Source organism: Ammospiza caudacuta, chromosome 1, assembly GCF_027887145.1.
Source record: "Ammospiza caudacuta isolate bAmmCau1 chromosome 1, bAmmCau1.pri, whole genome shotgun sequence".
In the NCBI taxonomy this organism is placed as follows: Eukaryota; Metazoa; Chordata; class Aves; order Passeriformes; family Passerellidae; genus Ammospiza; species Ammospiza caudacuta.
The window spans coordinates 123112961-123132404 of NC_080593.1; the positions used below are offsets into that span (position 1 = coordinate 123112961).

The window sequence follows — 19444 nt, forward strand, 5'->3', positions numbered from 1 at the left end:
CACATGCAAAATGCAAAGGAGTGACGTAACCAATAGTTTATAGAAGTATTTTCAAGTGGAAGTCTTTGAAACCAGAATTACTTATTCCTTACTTATACCTATCTCTACAGGAAAGGATCAATCAGGGATGAAATCAAAGAACACAGCTTAACACTGATCCAAGCATCACTTCCAAAAGAAGTTTATTCAAGTACTTGAGACATGACTGACATAGCAATGGTTTGTATCCTGTCACTAATTCTGTCAAACAGGATTTGTGCAATTCCTTCAGTGATCCTCCACAGATTTTCTAAGGTATCAAACTCTTAAGACTTCTTACAGCATATGGAAAAAAGAACACAAAATCAGCTGGCACCAGTGGAGTAAAACTCCTGACAGCTCCTCAGACAGCTCCCATTTACCTCTATCATTTCTATCCTGATAGCACCCACTGTCTGCCATGGTTCAAGTTAAATGTATGTCTGAAGCCAACAGCTTCTAGCAAAAACACTCACTCCTCTTTCTTTAAAGTGACACGTATCTTACTTGGTCACCTCTGGAACTGCAGAGGTAACATCTCAAATGGCACAGCTGAATTCCCACTTGAGTTGATTCTTGGTGAGTCACACAAAGAAGCAGGCAGGGCCTGCACATAAAAAGATGCAACTCATGAAAAGAGAGAGGGGGCAGCAATACAGGATAGGAAGAAATTTAGAGGTTTTCAGTATTAGTATTTCCAAACCAGCCCTAGAAACAGGTAGTTTGTTCACTGTGTACAACTGAGCTGAATATTATAGCACAAAAATGCTTATTAACAGATACAAAATAATTTCACTGGTCTCTGTGTCCCTGTTAGCTATCACAAGTGTCAATAACCTATATTCCTAAAGCATACATGGAATCATCACCATCACATTGCTCAAAAACAGGGATTTTTTTTTTCTGATTCTACCATAAACAAGGGACACCCAAGGGCAGACAGAACAACAGAGCTTAACCACAATCCCTCACAATGAAGTAATGCAAAGGTTCTTTTTTTCATGATGGGTAATCTTCTTCACCCATCACAAAAACTTCCCTAGCTCTTGCAGGCATGTGAAAATTACCTTTCTCAAGGCCTTTAAAAAGGAGTATCACAATGTCAGTCCTAAGCCCATTGCCAGAACTCTTACAACAGCTTTGCCCCTCCCTTGGAAAAGTGGAGCAAGGAGAGTTAAACTTTAACAAAGCTAAGGGCAAACAAAAACGTGTGTACAGTGAAGTTAGAGGGGTCACTACCAAGTACAACTTACTTACATACAGCTGACAGCACCTAGGCCAACCAGTAAGTGCTGCTTCAGGTAACATTTTATTCTTCATAACTGAGTGGGAAAAGTGTACATACAGAGGTATACTGGCTGTTGGTTAGCAGTAAAATATTAACACATTAATCCAATCAAGTTTGAATGTATGCCCACAGTCCTGCATTATTATTTCCTATGAGATGAAATTACAAACTTTGAAAAGAAAAATAATACAAAGAAAATAAAACTGCAATTCTTGAATACTTCACTTTTTGGTGTTTCAAGAAATGCAACACAAAATGTGCAGTGTCTTAAATCAGCAATACCTTAAATGAGTAAACTAAATGATGAGCTATCTTAGTCTAATACCTTACCTACAAACAACCTATTTCAGTGATCCTCTTTTTCCATAGAGAAAAAAGCAAGGAGCCCAAAGCAGATTCACAAAAGACATGATATATTAAAGGAAGTGGTAAGAATTTCATAGAAAATAGCTAGGGGAAAAGCAAAACTATCAGTAGAGCAGAAACATACAAGCAGAGCAAAAAGTGGCAAATGGACAAGCAGATTCCTTTCACTTCTGCTGGAGGAAATGTTCCATTGCCACATGTTATTTCACCATTAAAACAAGATGTGGGCAATTTAACTGAAATGTGGTGGCCATTCCACCTGGACTGGCAGGAACTCAACTAGCCATGTCTAATAAGGTGGTATCATGATATTATGAAGAAACAATGATGGAATAGCAACTTCACAGACTAGGAAGCATGCAGGACCAAAACATCTGCACTTGAATTGTGTTACAAACCTTCTATTTCTATGCACTCAAATTCCCTTCTCTTTGTTGTAAAAAGCTGTGAATGTAAGAAAGGAGTAATCTTCCAAGGCCAAGCCTTCCTGGACACTGTAAACTCAAATCTTAATCTGGCTCAAAGAGGAAGAAAATTAACTCATAAATAGTTAGAAGCTAAACAATAATCCCATAGGGGCTCCCTTCTTCTATTTTGGTGTGTATATATATATATTTAGGTAAAGCTGCTGCACCCTAGGGAGACCTAACACTATTTCTTCCATAACTACAAAAACTCTCTTCCACATCCAAAAATTTAAATGGGCCCAAACTCTGCTAGCACCAAAACACTGACAGTAATATTATAACATCCTGGCAAAGAATTTACATTTTGCTTATGAGCAAAATGAGCCTGTCACCTCCTCCCACATGCAAGTTATGAAATGTTTCACAAAAAACATCCTTTCTGTTTTGGAGAAGTTCTTACATGCAGGAGACAGTCTCTGTGCAGAGACAAACAGCAAGCTTGTGGCAGAAGAGGAGCTGAAACCAGGCTGCAATGACAGTGTTGTACAACACCACCATGTTGATCCACAAGCAAAGCCTGACTGTTAGTACCAGCCACCAGCCTGAGAGCATATGACCACTAGAACTCTATTTTCAGTATTTCAGTTTCTTCCATTCACATGTTTCTTACTGAAAAGTGCCTTAAATCCAGAATATGAAGTTCTAAACACCAAGCAGATAATTATGCTTTTCAAACTAAACTCATCTACAGAAGAAAAAGTCCAACATATTTGAAACAGTTGAAGTATTCCAGGAACTCATTGCACATTACTCTCTAATTAAAACACCAAAAAGCTGTCAAACAGAAGAGACACAACATAAAGACTAACAATGGTGACATTTAAGAAAAAGTTACCTGCTACACTCCATCTCGCTACTAAAGAAATCTAGAGAATGACAGTTGCTACAAATAAAAACCCCTTTATTTCCCAGTCAATCAGGTCATTCCAGAAAGTCCTTGCAGATTATGTCCCATAATTCAGGTGAGATCATTTGCTCCAGACTCTCAAACACATAAACCACCCAGATACTTGATTATCACAATCCTGCCTGAATTCTTCCTATCAAAGTTGTTCTAGTAAGCTTTAGTCAAGGCACAGAGGAGGAAAGATCGATAATTGTCTGGATGTAGTCAATTAAAGCTTCAGCAAAATGCATAACAAAACATAAATATATTCAGCAAAATGCATAACAAAACAGCTCCACAAAATACTCTGTCCTTATTAAAAAGTAATACTGGGATTTTAGCTCAAAGAATTGTTTTTCAGTTTTATCTATTTTTGGCTGAATAGCAGGTTTTCAATCTCTACTGAAAATGCAGAAGCAGATTAGTCTGCTCCTCATTTCTAATAAAACATGTTAACATCTGGCAACTGAGTTCTAACGTTATTTCCTCAGACCAATCCTGACTTCAAGATCTGAACCTCGAGCATTTTGCATTTTCTCTCATTTTAAAGGAACCAAATGGCAATGCATAAACCTTGTTTACTGAGGTTGCTGTCACTCATCTTTTGTTCTTCTGAGCATTCAAAAATTTCAAAAATCCAGTTATGGATTGAGAGTGATGGGAGGAAGGATTATTGATTTCTCAGTTTGATAACAGAGTATTATCTTCATATGCTCCAAGATATTCTAAAATATTTGACTGAAAGGTCAAAGCAACAATCTTCTTTAAAAGAGAATAATACACTTGACTAAACTCACTAAGAGACAAGATCAACCTGAAATCGTAACTACAGTATAATTAAAGATAAATCACAGTAACTATACACACACAAAGGAAACATTCTGTACTTCACAGTCTGAAAAGCTTTTTGCCAGATAATCAAATTTTTCACAATGAACCTGTCATTTGAAAGAAAATGAAGTGGAATCCACTATTACAGGACAAGATGAAACTGCAGCAAGTCACCTGCTTTGTAATTGGAGCCTTTAAATGTACCAACGCCCAGCACAAGCCTCACGCAGTAATAAAAAATCAACGGCAGATCATTTTATCTCTTAAAGAAAAGAGTCTGGCACTACTTGAATTGCTTCAGTTACAAAAATTAATTTAAGAAAATAGTGAAGGCTGGCACAATGAGGTCAACCATATGTTTACCAGGGAATTTCTCAACCTTATAGAAACATAGTTGGTAACCAAGATAAAGTGTTCTATTCTGACAAAAAGCATTTTAGACAGAAAAAGAGGTAAAATGTTGGAAGTAGCAAATAGCAACAAGATTTAAACACTCATTCAATTCATAGCCCTAAATATGACAGGGGGAGAGGTTTTCACTTAAGAAGGGTCAAGGAAACTGAATGGATTTAGGTTTCTTATTAGTGGCCACCAATTCCTAATGAAGAAGAAATAAATAAATCAATATGAACAAGTAGCATCAAATTCTATGGAGCATTTTATTACAGCAGACTTTCAGGGACGATATTTGCTATGCTCTACTAAACTATTATCATCATTTACTGACACATATACAGATTTTCTTCTTGAAGCTGATTAAGCAGTGCTTTTAATTAAGTTGAATAAAAAAAGATTACAAACAACTTTGTATTTGTAATCACCCAAGGAGAAACAATTATTTTTTAGTACTGTGTATGAAAGGATGAATAGCTGGTATCCTCAATGAGATCATTAATTAGCAAAAATGAGGCATCTCACAATTCCTGACTTACCACCACTAACTTCTGTCTTTCCTTTATTAACACATTAATATTGCTTTCAGGAAGGTAAATTATAAGGTTCTCTCCCTTCTTTCCCTGCCATCCCTGACTGATACCTGTTTTTCATACCAGTAATTAAGGTCACCTGAGGAAAAACAAGCAAACAAAAAACTGAACTGCAAAGGCTTGCACAGATTCCAGAACCTATTTTTGAACAAAGCAAAGTAAAAAAAAACAACAAAACAAACAACCCAAACAACCGCAAAGGCTCGAACAGATTCCAGAATACCTTTTGAAAGCCTTCAACTACCAAAAGCAGGCAGAAGACACGTTACGTGACCTCCATTGATCACAAAATGCTGCCTACTGGCTCTTTTTATTTAAAGCATTTAACCCATTTATTTTCATTTGCTTTCAGTAAATGAAGTTGTAATAGGTTTCAGTGAATAGATAATACTAGCTCTTCCTCCCTTCAAAAGACAAAATCTATAAATCCAGCTGACAGTTCTGTCACAGTCCTTGACTACTTCAAAGCCATGCAAGACACACAAAATTTCTGCTCCAAGAACTTTCGTCATCCTCTTCCCCTGTGCCCTAGTGGAAATTTTAGCCTGGGATCTGCTTGAACGCTCATGTCTCAGTTGTACACCAAGTTGTGAGACAGGATCGAATGCTCTGAAGGCATTTGTGCTGGCGGCACAGAGCTGTAACTGGGCGAATTCAGGGGCAGCTGTGCCTTCTCTCCTCCACGTGAGCAGGGGCAATTTAACCTCAGGCTCTGGGCGTAGCCACCAGCGTGGCCCAGACCTGTACAACACGTAGTGAACATCCTTCAGTCTGAAACTCTGCTCTTGGTAGGACTGGAGCAAACAATCAGAGAAAGTACTTGAGCACTGAGTTTCACACATTGTTTGAGCTAAGCTGCTTTAGCTTATTAATGACAAACCCACAGAGCCTTCCAAGGGAGCAGCTTAACAAGACAACATTCCCTGGCTCTTGCCAATGTATTGTGTTATATTTTTCTCTTCTCAGAACTTGAATAGCTAGGTCTCAACACAAGCATAAGATACTATAAAACTCAGAGCAAAAAAATAATTGTAGTCAACCAGAATTACTCTTCTTTACAACAAACACCTGTCTATTTTCCTGATTGAAATCATACACATATTCACAAGTGCTCAACATGACAGGTTGAAAGCATCCATGGTTTTTCACATTTTAGCTGTATTGTTGGTCTATTTGTAAGGAAGAGCTGCTGATAGTACTCAGGGGACACTTGTTTCAATAAGTTTTTCCATTACTGCTTTCTTTCTCTGAAGTGAATTCTTCCATCCTAGATCAAAAATTCTGCAGCTGCTACACAACAAAGTATTTCCCAAAATTCCCAAAATTTACACAGGCAGATACAAAAACAAGCAAATGTGACTCCTTAGGGCCAAAAGCCATAACTTCTATTTTATTTATCTTTACTGAATGAATACTATTAACTTTAATAATTTTCAGTTGACATTCAAGACAAAATTTTATTAATAAACTCCCAAGATTAAATTAACTCATCTTGGTAAAATTACTAAGAATTTTGTATTTATCTTACTTCACTCTAGCATGGTTATATACCAAAGCTAATACAGCACACATCAGTACAGAGTGATTACCAAAAGTTATGTAAAGGACTGGCAATCTCTCAGCAGACAGAAGAAATTATTTTTACTGTCTACTCATTCCGGTTTCTGTTATGGTACTCACATTTCTCAGTTTAAATAATTACTGAAATTTTTATCTTCAACAGCATTTCCCCAATGGAACCACTAAATACTTTATTAACTACCAATAATTTTATTCTGTTTATATCCCAGAATTGATTATATAGCTACAGTACCCACTAATTTTCTTTTTTTTCTTTTTTGAAACAACACAAATAGCATCCCATACTATGACATTTAACAGTACAGAACCAATGTGCATAACTATCCAAGTTCCAATTCACTGAAAGCTTTCCTCATTTAACGTTGGGGCTTTGGCTTTTTTTAGAACACACCATAAAAATAGTTTAATACTTTTTTCTGGACAAAGCCTTTAAATAAGAACAAATTATTGCCAAATCATTAAATAAAAACACTGCCAGTGTTGAGCAAAGATTGTGCAATAAGTAATTGTTCTGAGAACAGCTGGAAACACAGAACTTCCACTAACACTAGAAGCACAGGTAAAGAATAGAAGGAAGTGTAACCAAGAGTGTATGTGTTTTTTTCTGGAGATTTCAGTGGCCTGTAACTATTTTCCTCAACCCCCACCCCACTGACTGAAAATATTGGGGTGAAACTTGCAGGAAGTTTTCATGTTGTTACTAGCTTGCATTCTGTGATACAAGTTCACTGGGATCTCAAACTGGCCATGAATTCTGCATCGCCATCTCACACATTTATTTTATTAAACAGTTGCTTAGACACACCTTTTAAAAAAAATTCCATTGACGGAACAAGACTTTTCAAGCAGCACTTTATGTTGTTGTGTGCAGGCAATTTGATGGTAGCCCACCACAGCAGTTTTTGAGGCACGACACAGAAGCACAGTGGAAGCCAACATCCTTTACTGAAGTTGTTTGTGTCATTAATTGCATTAGCTCTGCATTCAATCAGGTGTAAATACCTACAAGTACAAATCTTATGTGCCTCACTTTACAGAATATGTGAGAAGTTATTCTGGTGATAAAAAAGCCTAAAACCATCTCTCTAAATATTCTCATGGATTCACAAATAAATCCAGGGCTTGTAGTATTTAAGCTAAAAAGAACTGAAAGGTAAATCACAGTAATTAAGATGTCAGTACTATTAATAAAGTCAAATCTTTCAAGTTTGCGATGCAAATAGTTCATATCTGGACACTGAGGGAAAGGCTTTAATAATTTAACACTTGGTACAGCAATGATGTATTTTCTGTGCATTTTGAACTGAACTTCCTTACTGTATTTTTACCTGCTCTTCCATTCATAAGGCAAGTCCTGTGTTTCCAGCTGTTCTGACAACTGTTTACTATTTCTCCAGCGTTTGCCTTTAAAGGCTTCAGACTACTAAAGATGCTGTATCAAAATTTTCTAAAGCAAATCCATCCTCTTCCCTTGTTCTGCATTACTTGTACCTTTTCAGAATATTTATGTGTTTTTATCCAGGAGAACATTGCACAAGCTTGGGCTTTTTCTGGGAAAATTCTTGAAAATAAATGCTCTTTCCTTTAAAGGCTTGTCTGGGATATGTTAGCTTTTTTAAAGAAAAAATATGATTTGCAAAAAAGTTATGCAAACCAGGTTTAAACCAATCCAGCAATGGCAAATGAGCAACAACACTGTGGTTAGAAAATAAACACAAGATCTCATAAGCATTAGCTTCTATTATCACAGAAAAAAAGGGTTACAGAAAACTCCCATTAAAGACTGTCCACACAGACAAAAATCACTGTAATTTCAATGATACACACAAAGGCTCAAAGTCACAAGTTACTGTGCATCCACTGAACTGCAGTAACTGTTCAGGTCGATGTTCAGAGCCATCAGCAAAAAGAGGCAATTTGTTACAAGTTTCAAAACTTCACTGTAGACTAAGAACAGGCTAATCAGATAACTCTTGTAACTTAATCTGAGACTTTTCAGTGGATCTGTAAAAATAAAATGCAATTAACCTGGTGCATCACAGACTGTTGTAGAAAATTATAGCAGTTTAAGAGGTAACTAGAACTTACTCTGTGCAATGTACCATTTTTATCAATAAAATCCATAATATTGTCACAATGGTACAGTGTCAGACCACTGGTACAGTCAGAGATGGCAATGAGTTACACAAACATTTCAGGTAAACAATGTGTGTTTAAAAACACTATACTTTATCAGAAAAAAGGCATCTTTTTGTTGTGTCAGGCAACTTAGAAGATAGCAATAATTATAATATATTATTCTGAACAAAAAAAGCCCACTTAAAATTACAGATATCCATTTCCTTTGTAAAAGATTTTTTTCACACTGAACACTTAAATGTTGATAGAATTCAGAGTCTTGAAATCTTGCTCATCTGGGAGCATGTCCACGATAAACTTACTAGTTCACTTACTAAATTTTCATTTATGCTTCCTGTTTACAAGTCCTTTCCAACATGCTAAATGACATTATTAAATTAGTAGTTTACTACACATAGGAAAGAGTAATTAGAGCATCGTGCAATTAGCCATATATAGACAAAAAACCTCCATAAATGTCCTTGAATCTCTTATCAAAAGACAACAGAACATCACATAAGGAAACAAAAAGGGTCATCTTACAGCTGGTATTTCTAAAATGAAAGCAATTACAACATCAGGCTTACCATGGCTGTAATTTCAGGAAGCAAGTATTACCCTGTACACATCTGATATTTAGGCAACACTGGTCATTCATGTATCCTCAGCAGCCTCATTTAATATATAACCATTTTTCCCCTTTACAGAAGGAGCAACAGGAATTAGGGTGAGGCACGCTGCAGAAGGTCATTTACTAGGCCAGAGACACAGCACAGCTTTACCAAGCCCTTTTACAAAGTGCCTCTCTCCTGCCATTTCCCTACTTTTCACAGTTTTATAAAAGACACTTCTTAATAAACTATAGCCTCTATTTTGCAGTTGAGCTTGTAAAAGTCTGCCTGTTAGAAGAAGAGCATTGCAAGAATGCATTTGCCAGATAGAGGTAATAAAACCAAGGCACATCAGACTACCTGCCTAAGCTAGTGCTAGAAGAACGTTCTGTACAGTATGTTCAATTTCTTGATCTCGTTTCATTTCAGTAACTCTGAAAGACACACTATGGAATGGTGGGGGGAGGGGGAATTATGCTTCCAAACTTCAGGAGAATAATTTTTATCCCAGACAGTTCAGTTTAACATTTTAACTCTTTCTGGATACACTAAATCCAGGTTATTAGGAAAATTAAACAAATTTCACTCATTTTGTACACTCTGTGCTGCTCTGTTACTAGTGACAAAAAATGTAAGCTATACTGGACCAAAATGAGAGAGATCTAGATGATCCAAATATAAAAACAAAATGGAAAACTATAAATATCCAAGGAAAAATAGAGAAGGTGCTGGTTAAATAAGAAGACACGGGCCACTGCCACAAAACCTAGAGCTCTCTTCTCCTGCCCCAGTTGTAATAAAGCACCACCCACTCAGAGCAGCACACAGTGAAAGTGATCCATTCTACCAGAGCAATTTCTGCAGCCCCTATTTAAGAACCCCTTCAGAGTCGGTATGAATGAATAATTCAGCTGGAAATACCTGTCAGGCAGCAGGATGTTCCATCCTACTGTACCTACAGCAATACCATCCGGCCCAGAAAGCCAGACGTTACCTGTCCACAGAGCTGACACCGCAGTGCAACCTCATTTTACGGAGAGAAGGAAAACCCCACGGGGAACACGCGGCTTGGAGCAGGACACGCCTGACCCAGTCCCCCTTGTGCGGGGGAATTACAGCGCCGGAACCCCAGGAACCGGAGCGCTGGTCACGGTCCCCGCGATGGCACGGGGAGGGTCCCGCTGCCCGCACGGTGTGACACTGACACACAGACGCATACATACATACACACACAGAGAGACACACAGACACACACACATACATACATACACACACATAGAGACACACAGACACACACACATACATACATACATACACACAGAGACACACAGACACACACACACACACATACATACACACACGCACAGACAGACACACACACACAGACAGACACACACTGCCATGGCGCCCAGCGGGGCTGCGGCCCCCCGCTCCCGGGGGCAGGGATCCCTTCGCCCTTCCCTCGCCTGCCCAGGAAGCGGCGGCATCGCTGCCAGACGCCTCCCTGAGGCGCCTCTTCCCCCGCGCCCGCCCCGCCCGCCGCCGTCCGGGTCCCAGCCTCGCCCCTCACACCTCTGCGCGTCTCACCTCCATCCCGGCCCTTCCCTGCCGCCACCTGCCCTCCCCGGCCCCGCCACCCGGGACCTCGACGCCCTCAACTTCTGCCCGGGCGGTTCCTCCCTCCGAGCCGCTCTTCGCGCCGCGCCACGCACGCACGCGTCCGGAGGAACGGCTGCTCCCGGCTCCCCCCGCCGCCGCCGCCACCAACGCCGCCACCAACGCCGCCGCCCGGCCCCGGCACTGCCCCCGGGCTCCGCCGCAGACGCCTCACCTGCATCGACGCCATGATGGATCCGCCTCCTCCCCCTCCCCTCTGCGCCGCCGCCGGGGCGGCCCCGCCCCGCGCGCTCCCCGGTCACGTGCCCGTGCCCGCCCGTTGAGCGGCTGCGCGTGCGCGGGGCTTGGGCGAGGCGAGGGCAGTGCGGGCGGGCCCGAGGAGCGCGGGCGGCGCGGGCGGGCGGTGTTTGTGTGTGAGCCGCCGCCCCCGCGGCCAGGGAGGCTCCGCCGGCGCTGCCCGCACCCTGCTCGCCCCGCGGGCGGGGGGGCAGCGGAGGAGTGTCCGTCACCGCCGCCCGGGATGGGGTTAGTCCCCTGCCGGCTTCAGTTTGTGAAGGTTTTTAGAGCTGTACCTGCAGAGTGTTTAAGTGACTCAGTTAATGCGGACTGCGCCTCTCCGGTTTGTGGGTTTCTCCTGGCTCCCCTCACTCCATACAATCATGGAACCACAGAATGTTAAGGAGTGAGAAGGGACTTTGAAGATCATCCAGATCCGACACCCCCACCATGGGCAGGGATATCTCCCACCAGACCAGGCGGCCCAGAGCCCCTTCCAACCTGGCTTCAAACACTGCCAGGGATGGGGCATCCACAAACCTGGCTTCGAACACTGCCAGCGATGGGGCATCCACAAACCTGGCTTCCAGCACTGCCAGGGGTGGGGCATCCACAAACATGGCTTCGAACAGTGCCAGGGATGAGGCATCCACAAACCTCCTCCTCCAGTGCCTCACCACCCTCACAGTAAAGAATTTCTTCCTGATATCTAACCCAAATCCCTCTTCTTTCAGTGTGTCCCATTACTCCACGTTCTGTCACTAGATCCCGCCGCAGGTCGGCCCGGGCCGGGTGGGCCCGGGCCCGAAACGCAGCTCTCCCGGTGAGCGGCTCTCCTGCTGTGTGCCCTGTCCTTGTCCTTCTTCTTCTCTCCCCGTCCCTGGGTGCTGCTCGGCCACGGGTCATCTGATTTTCCTGCACCGGTGTCTGAGTCCAAATGAACGTGGGTGTATTTTAAGTCGGAGCATTTCTGGATTCTACGTTTTCCTTTCCGACTGGACTAATCCCTGTCTTTTGCACCAGATGATCTTGCCATATCTGTGTAGGTGAAAATAAACAGGCAGCGCTCGGTAGAGTGACTGTGTGTGGTCAATAAATTAAACAACTTGCGGAAACACGCTTCATAAAGCTGGTATTTCTGCTGTAGTATTTCAGACTTAACGGATCCTCAAGACAAATCTACAAAATGTTTATCCAAAGACAATTTATAAAATTTATAATCCCAGTGGTTATGTAAAACTAAGGATTTAACAGAGAAACTGATTTTATAGGTCATTATAATCCTCATCTTCCCACAGTTTATGCTGCACATTCCAAAAACACTGAAGCCCCTTCCTCTGTCCCTTCACTCCTCTCCTTTCTGATGATATTAAAAAATCCTTGTCACCTCTGCTCCAGTGGTAGCCCTGATTTTTTCTTCAGAGATGGCCTTATAAGCAAAAACTAAATTATTGAATAATCATTTGCAGTTTGTATTACCTTTGAAATCTTTACTTTTAGATCTCTAGAAGGGTTCGGCATCCAAAATCCTGTCTACCTAGTTCGACCATATTATTTAGTGTGATGCAAGTACTATCTTTATGTACAAGTTTCACCTTCTGGTATGTTTTTAATATACAGCAATGTTTAACTGTTTAAAAACAGTTAACTGGAGGAAACACAAAACCTCAGCACAATATAGCATCAGTTTCCAACTTTTATCCAGTATCAACACTGCCATCGATGTTAAAGCAAGCACACAAACTTGGGGTTTGCTTAAATGGCAGAACCCTTTAAGCAGAAGAAGACAGCAAGAGTATCCTTGCCCTGTGAGGTAGCTGCAGAAGTAAACAAGCCCCTTGGCTTTGCAGGAATTTGCTGAAGACAGAATCAATATTAGTTGATTTTTGTGTAGGAAAGGAAATTAGCCTGCCAAAAGTAAGGATGGGAAAAGTATTGTAATGTAAGTTGCATCCTATACATTTGTCTTCTAAATTCAATTCTCATTCACAGACTATGGGCTCCTGATGCCATGCAACCTGACATTGCTCAACCATGTTTCCCCTGGAAGTCAGTATTTATTACTATATGATTTTTGCAAGACCATTTAGGTTGCAGAGGATTTGTTGCATTGAGCAGATGCATAGAGCTGGTAAAGATTTCTCTTTGCTGCAGTTCTTCAGAATGAACTTAGGCTGTTACAGCACTAAGTGGAACATTTCTGTGTTACTAGTTGTTGTTGTTTTGCATGATCCAAACATATGTTTATCCTAAAATGCATCTCTTAATGCCATATGCCACAAAGACAGCAAGAACATCAAGTTTAAGCAATGGACATGTGTTCAGTTATAAACATGGACATATTGACTATCTGTGTTGATGTAATCACAGCAAGATACAACTGATTTCAAACCATTATACTCAGTTTCTTAAGCCTCTTCCAGAAAACCCTGTTGAAGGTCAGAAGATATAAAGCAGCACAAGCTTGTGAATGCCAGAACACTTCACAGACTGCAAGCTGGTTTTCCATGGAAAGATCAGCTTTGTGGTCTTAGGCAAATTGTATTCAGTACAAATATGACTTCTACTCTGTAATAAAGGAAAATTATCTCTGGATGAAAAGTCACTTTTGCAAAAAAATCATAGCTTATGCTCAATTGTGGGATCTCAGCACCTCAGGATGGAGGTGCAGAGTGGCCGAGAACACCCTTGGGGGGCTCGGGAGTCCTGGAATGTTGCCAGAAGTGTCTGGAATGTTGCCAGAAGTGACTTTGATCCTACACAGGAGACGACGCCTGTATGAGGACTGGGAAGGTTTCACTGGGTGAATGGTGAAGGGATAAGTTAATTAAAGTGTAAAACACAGGGTTTAGGATTTTGGTACAGGGGGGTCTAAAGAAGTAAGATGGAGGAATTGGGGCGTGTCCTGTTCTTCTTCTTCTTCTTCTTGGCCTCCATCTTCTGTGGTGATGGTGGCACTTGGGGATTGGTTATTACTAAAAGTGCACCGGTTAATAAGGGTAGAAGGTATTGGGGAAAAATGATAAATATTGTACACGTAACTTCGGGTATAAAGATAAGTGACCGCCCCGGGGACTTGCAGTGTGCCCATGGCTGACTTGCTGTGCAGACCTCTGTCGGGCTGAAAGAAAATCTTTTAGATAAACAATTAATAAACACCGAGACCGAGAAAAGATCTGAAGTCTCTCCTCGTCCTTTGAAGCGCGAGCTCTTCAAGGCCATCCCTGGGCCTTTCCAGAACACCTAAACAGCCTAAACAGCTCACAGAAAACTTACAAGCCTAAACAGCCGAGAAACCGAGCAAGTGGCATCCCTGAGCTATCACCGGACATAAATCAGCGCCGGAAGAAAAACATGAAAATCTACACTCAATAAGTATTTTTTATCTATCACACAGAACTTTTCAATATTAAAAACAAGTTACCTACTATGTTTTTTAACCGAAGTATTGTTTACAGAGATAACATCATCCATGCTGCAAATCCTAGTCCTGAGGATAGTAGGCATGAAAAGGAAGGGATAGTTTGCCCTACATATAAATAGAGCATGAGTTAATTACTACCTACTCAATCTTAACTGGGTATGTAAGTAATTAAAGCATTACACTACAGCTGAAACTCGTGGGCAGAATCTCCCATCCCTGAATACACTTTGAGTTTATTCTTGCAGGACTACCAAAAGTGTCTTTTATGACTGTTGTCTCATCTTGTTTTTTAAAGTGTCATGCAATGCCTAATATATATGTGAAACATTTTTTTAGCTCCTTGTCCTCATGGGAATAGGGGAATCCAGAGAATTATCCCTGTGTTTTATTGGGTTTTTTTTCCCTTTCCTCATTTCTTGGTAACCTGGCTTGCAGAGATGTTTTTGTACAGTGCATAAACTATAGGGATTAGGGAATCAGTCCCATAAGCACAGTAAGAAAATAAACACTATTATCAGACTCCCAGAAAGAATGTATGAACATCAGTACCTTCTTAAGTTATCCAGTAATCCCACTGAGGAAAGGCCCTAATTCCCAGAGAGGTTAAATTTCACTCAGAGTAAGTTATTGTAATTTGGTTTTCATTTCAATTTTGACCTTTACTATGCAAAACATGTAAGAAAACACTTCAGCAGTTAACTCTTCCTAATCTGTTGCAGGTATAAAGATGGATGACATAATAACTAGTTCCTTAAAATGACTGCTTTAGTATTTCACTAATGCAGCCTGATCTTTCACCAGTCAACCTAAGTTCTGCCAGAGATTTCAAGGATCAGAGACCTGGGTCCCAAATATTCAAAGCTTATGAGGTAAGATTTAATTTAATCTGTTATCTTCATTATTTCAGAGGCTATCTTACACTGATCTGATCAACTACATGATTATGACTCACATATCGAAAACATATGGAGCAAATAATGAAATTGCACCTCCTACTAATTTTTTTTTTGGTAAATATTCTTGAAGTTGACCTAAAAATCCACTTTTCTTCAGAGTTTGTAAAACCTTATACTTACAGGAAAAATGCAAGTAATGTTCAAACTGCATTTATTAGATAATTGATATACCAAGACATTTTCACAAAGGTAAAATATAATTCTTTATAAGGACCCCTATAATTTTACATTCCATTCCCATCTTGTCCATAATGTTTTCAAATGTCACCAAGCATCTTTTCATCTATTCTCACCCTTTTTTTTTCTGTATAATTTTTCTACACACTGAACTGTTACTACGTGCTCCTTTATGATTCCTGGTGCTAAAATGACACGAGAGCTCAATTTCTTTTGCCTGTGTCCGCTGTACTTTTTAGCTTTTCATCTTGTCTCCTTGCACAGAAGTCAATTGTACATTCATGTAACTCCCCTCATTACTGGAGTGGCATCACACCTGTAATCTGCAGTGTCAGGGGACTGCATCTCCTGAGCATGGAGGACTCCCTGCCCCTCAGAGGAATTGCGCCAACTGCTTCTTCCGCTCCTACTTGCCAATTTAGGGAGGACACTCAGTTTAAAAGCTCTGTGGAATGAAGATCATCTTATAAACAAGCTTGGTGCATCTGCAGAAACCATCAACTAAAGATGCAGAATCAAAGAAATGCAGTAATATATCAAGAATATAAAAGTAATAAATTGCACACATAGCTAAAAATGAAAATAGCCTATTAAAACTAAGTTAAAATAATAAGATAACTTTGAGTTGTTGAGATTTTATTGTTGATTTATTCCTTAGGGATTATGTAGGTTTTTCATCAACAGTGTATTTCATTTTCATCTTAGTTCTTAATAGTAACAGGCAAAATGTCATTTCCATCCCAGGGCTTTCAAAGGGATGAAAAGATGCTGAAGAAAAGTCTCACCTTATTCCTAATCTGCTACAAGGAGAGGGTAATGTTATTCTAAGATGATATATGCCTCCATTTCTTCTCTTGTTTAGGATTTGACCATTTTGAAGCCACTGGGTGATCTGGGGCTTTCTTCTTATCCACAGGAAGACTAAACTCCAAATGTAATTTCCATCAGATCAGAAAATAATTTTCTGATATTTCTAATATTTCATTTTATGTGGAGATACAGTTATAATTACAGTTGTAATTACTGCAGTGCAAGAAGGAGGACATGGGGCTAGGGAAAGGGGTGGAATTGTCTGCTTTAGTAATATGCAGAATCACAGAATGAGTCAGGTTGGAAGGGACCACAGTGGGTCACCTGGTCCAAACTCCCTGCTGAAGCAGGGGCATCCCAGAGCACAATGCTCAGGGTTACATCCAGGAGGTTCTTGAATATCCTCCCCAGTGAGGGAGGCTCCACAACCTCTCCAGGCAGCCTGTTCCAGTGCTCAGTCACCTGCACAGTAAAGAAGTTCTTCCTCATATTCAGGTGGAACTTTCTGTGCATCAGTTTCTGCCCATTGCCTCTTGCCCTATTGTTTGGCACCATGTGCTGTAATTACCAACTTGTAGTAATTGTCAAGCCATGTTTTTAGGCAGCAGGAGTCCTCTAACTCTTTTAAATGCTCTTTTTATCTTTAAATGTAAAGATAAAAACTTATAAAGACACAAAGCTGTAAAAATTTAATAAGGACTGAGTAGGACATATACTCAATTAAGTAGATGAATGCATTTAAAAGTGTAATGTTATGTAATTATTAAAAGTTCTTCCACATCAAAAGCATCCATAGCCCATGTGAGCAGGTTGATTACTGTGTCTGTCAAATCCAAGTGTTCAGGAGCTGCTCAGTGATAATACCCCCAAGATTTGAACTTAATTATAATTTAGTAATTTTATTTTGTCTCCAAAACCTGTGATCTGGAGGCTTCTCAGGTGACTCCAAGAGTTACGTGAATACTTCGTTCACGGTGTTATTATTAGGAATGCACAGAAGTGAGTCTGACTTCATAACCAACAAAGAAGATAAAGAATTTTCAAAATGAAGGAGCTGTTTGGTTTTGCCAGCCTAGAAGCAAGATAAAACTACTGAAGAGGCATCTTGGGTAACCTCTACAGATACAGATGTGTGATAAACCACCACAGCTCCCAAGGGCCGAGGAGAAACTGTGTACATCAGACTGCATACTGTCCTTACTGGACCCTGCACACTACTTACAGAGGTTGAAGAATTTAATTTCTCAGGCCTGTACACCAAGGTGACACTGGTCCAGCCTGTCAGTTTATTTAATGTCCCTCGGGAAAGACAAGATTTCGTATGGGATACAATTACCATGAACCAGAGCCATGATATAAAAACAGAATGGGTGAGCAGTTGACTATTTCAGCTGAGTATTTTCAGATGTTCTCTCCTTAAGTCACAGTTGTTTATTACAAGTCAAATATCTATGACAACTGTGAAAGCAGCTTAAATGTTAAATATTGATATATCATTTTCATGTTTCATTTGTAGCAAACTACAAATAATTCTGACTCAAATGGAGTGTCACTTCTGAAAAAAATTATATGTCAGCTTAGTATGGTAATGTGGGAAGCTTTTCCCTGTATAGAAAGAGAAAATAAATCCTTTGTGCTAAATGCATTCAAATTCTAGATATTTTTTAAGCTTGGTGATACCAGCTAAAATTGACAACTTTTTAATCTGCATAACAGGCATCCCATTGTTTTGCTAGACAGAGTAATAAGAATTCAAAGCAACATAAGATACAGATTATGTATTATTTATAGTTTTGTGTAGTGGTGATTTGGTAGATACATTTTTATTAGTGTAAATAGGATAACAGTAGTATTTTTTTCCATGGGAAGAAAAGCCTTAGCTATGAATTCTCACCTGAAAAGGCAGTTTTCAACATGAATCAATGGAATTAAAATTATTTGTTTTTTTAACTTCAAAGTAACTTCTGGTTGAAAAAATTAACTACAAATGAATACAGAATTGCATTAATCCATTCATGTATTCACAAACTAATCCCACAAAACTATCCTGAAAACTAGCAACTTTATCACTAAACTGTAAATTTTAATTTATTTAGAAGCTCTCATGTGGTTACTTTCTCTGATCTAAAAGGCAGTACATATTTAAGGGGCAATTCTAATTTAATTTTCCAATTCTACCCTCAATATGTGAGACAACAAAACATTACATGACTCACATCTTGAAAACTGATGACAAAAGTTCAAAAGGATAAAATGTTGAAGTACTCCATTTGTCAAAGCACAATCATGATCTCGCAACTCTGATCTCCTCCCATTTAGCGTGAGAAGAAAATCCTGTATTCTGTAAACATAAAACAGTAACATGGTAATGACAGAGAGACAGATTTTTTGGTTGTTGTTTTGTAGGGGTTTTTTTTAAAATCTCAGTGACCTTTCTCCCATAGAGGAGAAATTGCACAACCTACATTCCAGATGCAGCATATGCAAAGCTTTATTTCATGACACATAACACTTGTTAAAACTCGATAAAAACTCCCTCTTTTCTCTGTGCTGCCTTAGAGATGACACTCAAGCTTCACAGGTGACTAATAATAATCACAGAATCTACTTTGTCCTCTTTCCTAGCTCATCCAAACACTGAGCCGCACCTGCAGTTCACAGCATTGGTTATCTTCCCATAAAATTGCCATCTAATAAGCTACATTTAAAAAGAAATTCAACTCCAATGCAGTCCATTATTTGTCAAAAGCCTTCAAAAGTTGAACTTGTTTCTATGGGAAAAGAACCCCTAAAGCCTCTTTTTTCCTAAAGCTTTAGTCTGTCTTTAAAAACAAGCATCATAGTTTATTTTCCAAATCCACTCAGTCTTTAATAAGTTCTTGCTATTTTTCTCTTACTCCTGCTCTTCTTGTCTTACTCAGGTGTTGAAATTAAGTTTATACCACAGCTTCCACCCTTAGTTTTTAGGTAGGAACAGTGCTACTTCTCCTTGTGCTTTTGTTTACTCTGCAGTAACTACTACTCCCTAAAAT

The 19444-nt window shown here is 39.8% G+C and overlaps 1 protein-coding gene across 6 annotated transcripts in view; it reads right to left on the reverse strand.

Moving 5' to 3' along the window:
• Nucleotides 1-11023, reverse strand: part of UBE2W (ubiquitin conjugating enzyme E2 W) — a 45221-nt gene extending 34198 nt beyond the window's left edge. For all 6 annotated transcript variants that reach the window (XM_058813169.1, XM_058813201.1, XM_058813193.1 and 3 more), the window contains exon 1: nucleotides 10984-11023. In XM_058813169.1, the coding sequence (XP_058669152.1) occupies nucleotides 10984-10998 (15 nt within the window). In that variant the 5' untranslated portion in view covers nucleotides 10999-11023. The remainder of the gene's footprint in view (nucleotides 1-10983) is intronic.
• Between the last annotated feature and the right edge of the window lie 8421 nt (nucleotides 11024-19444).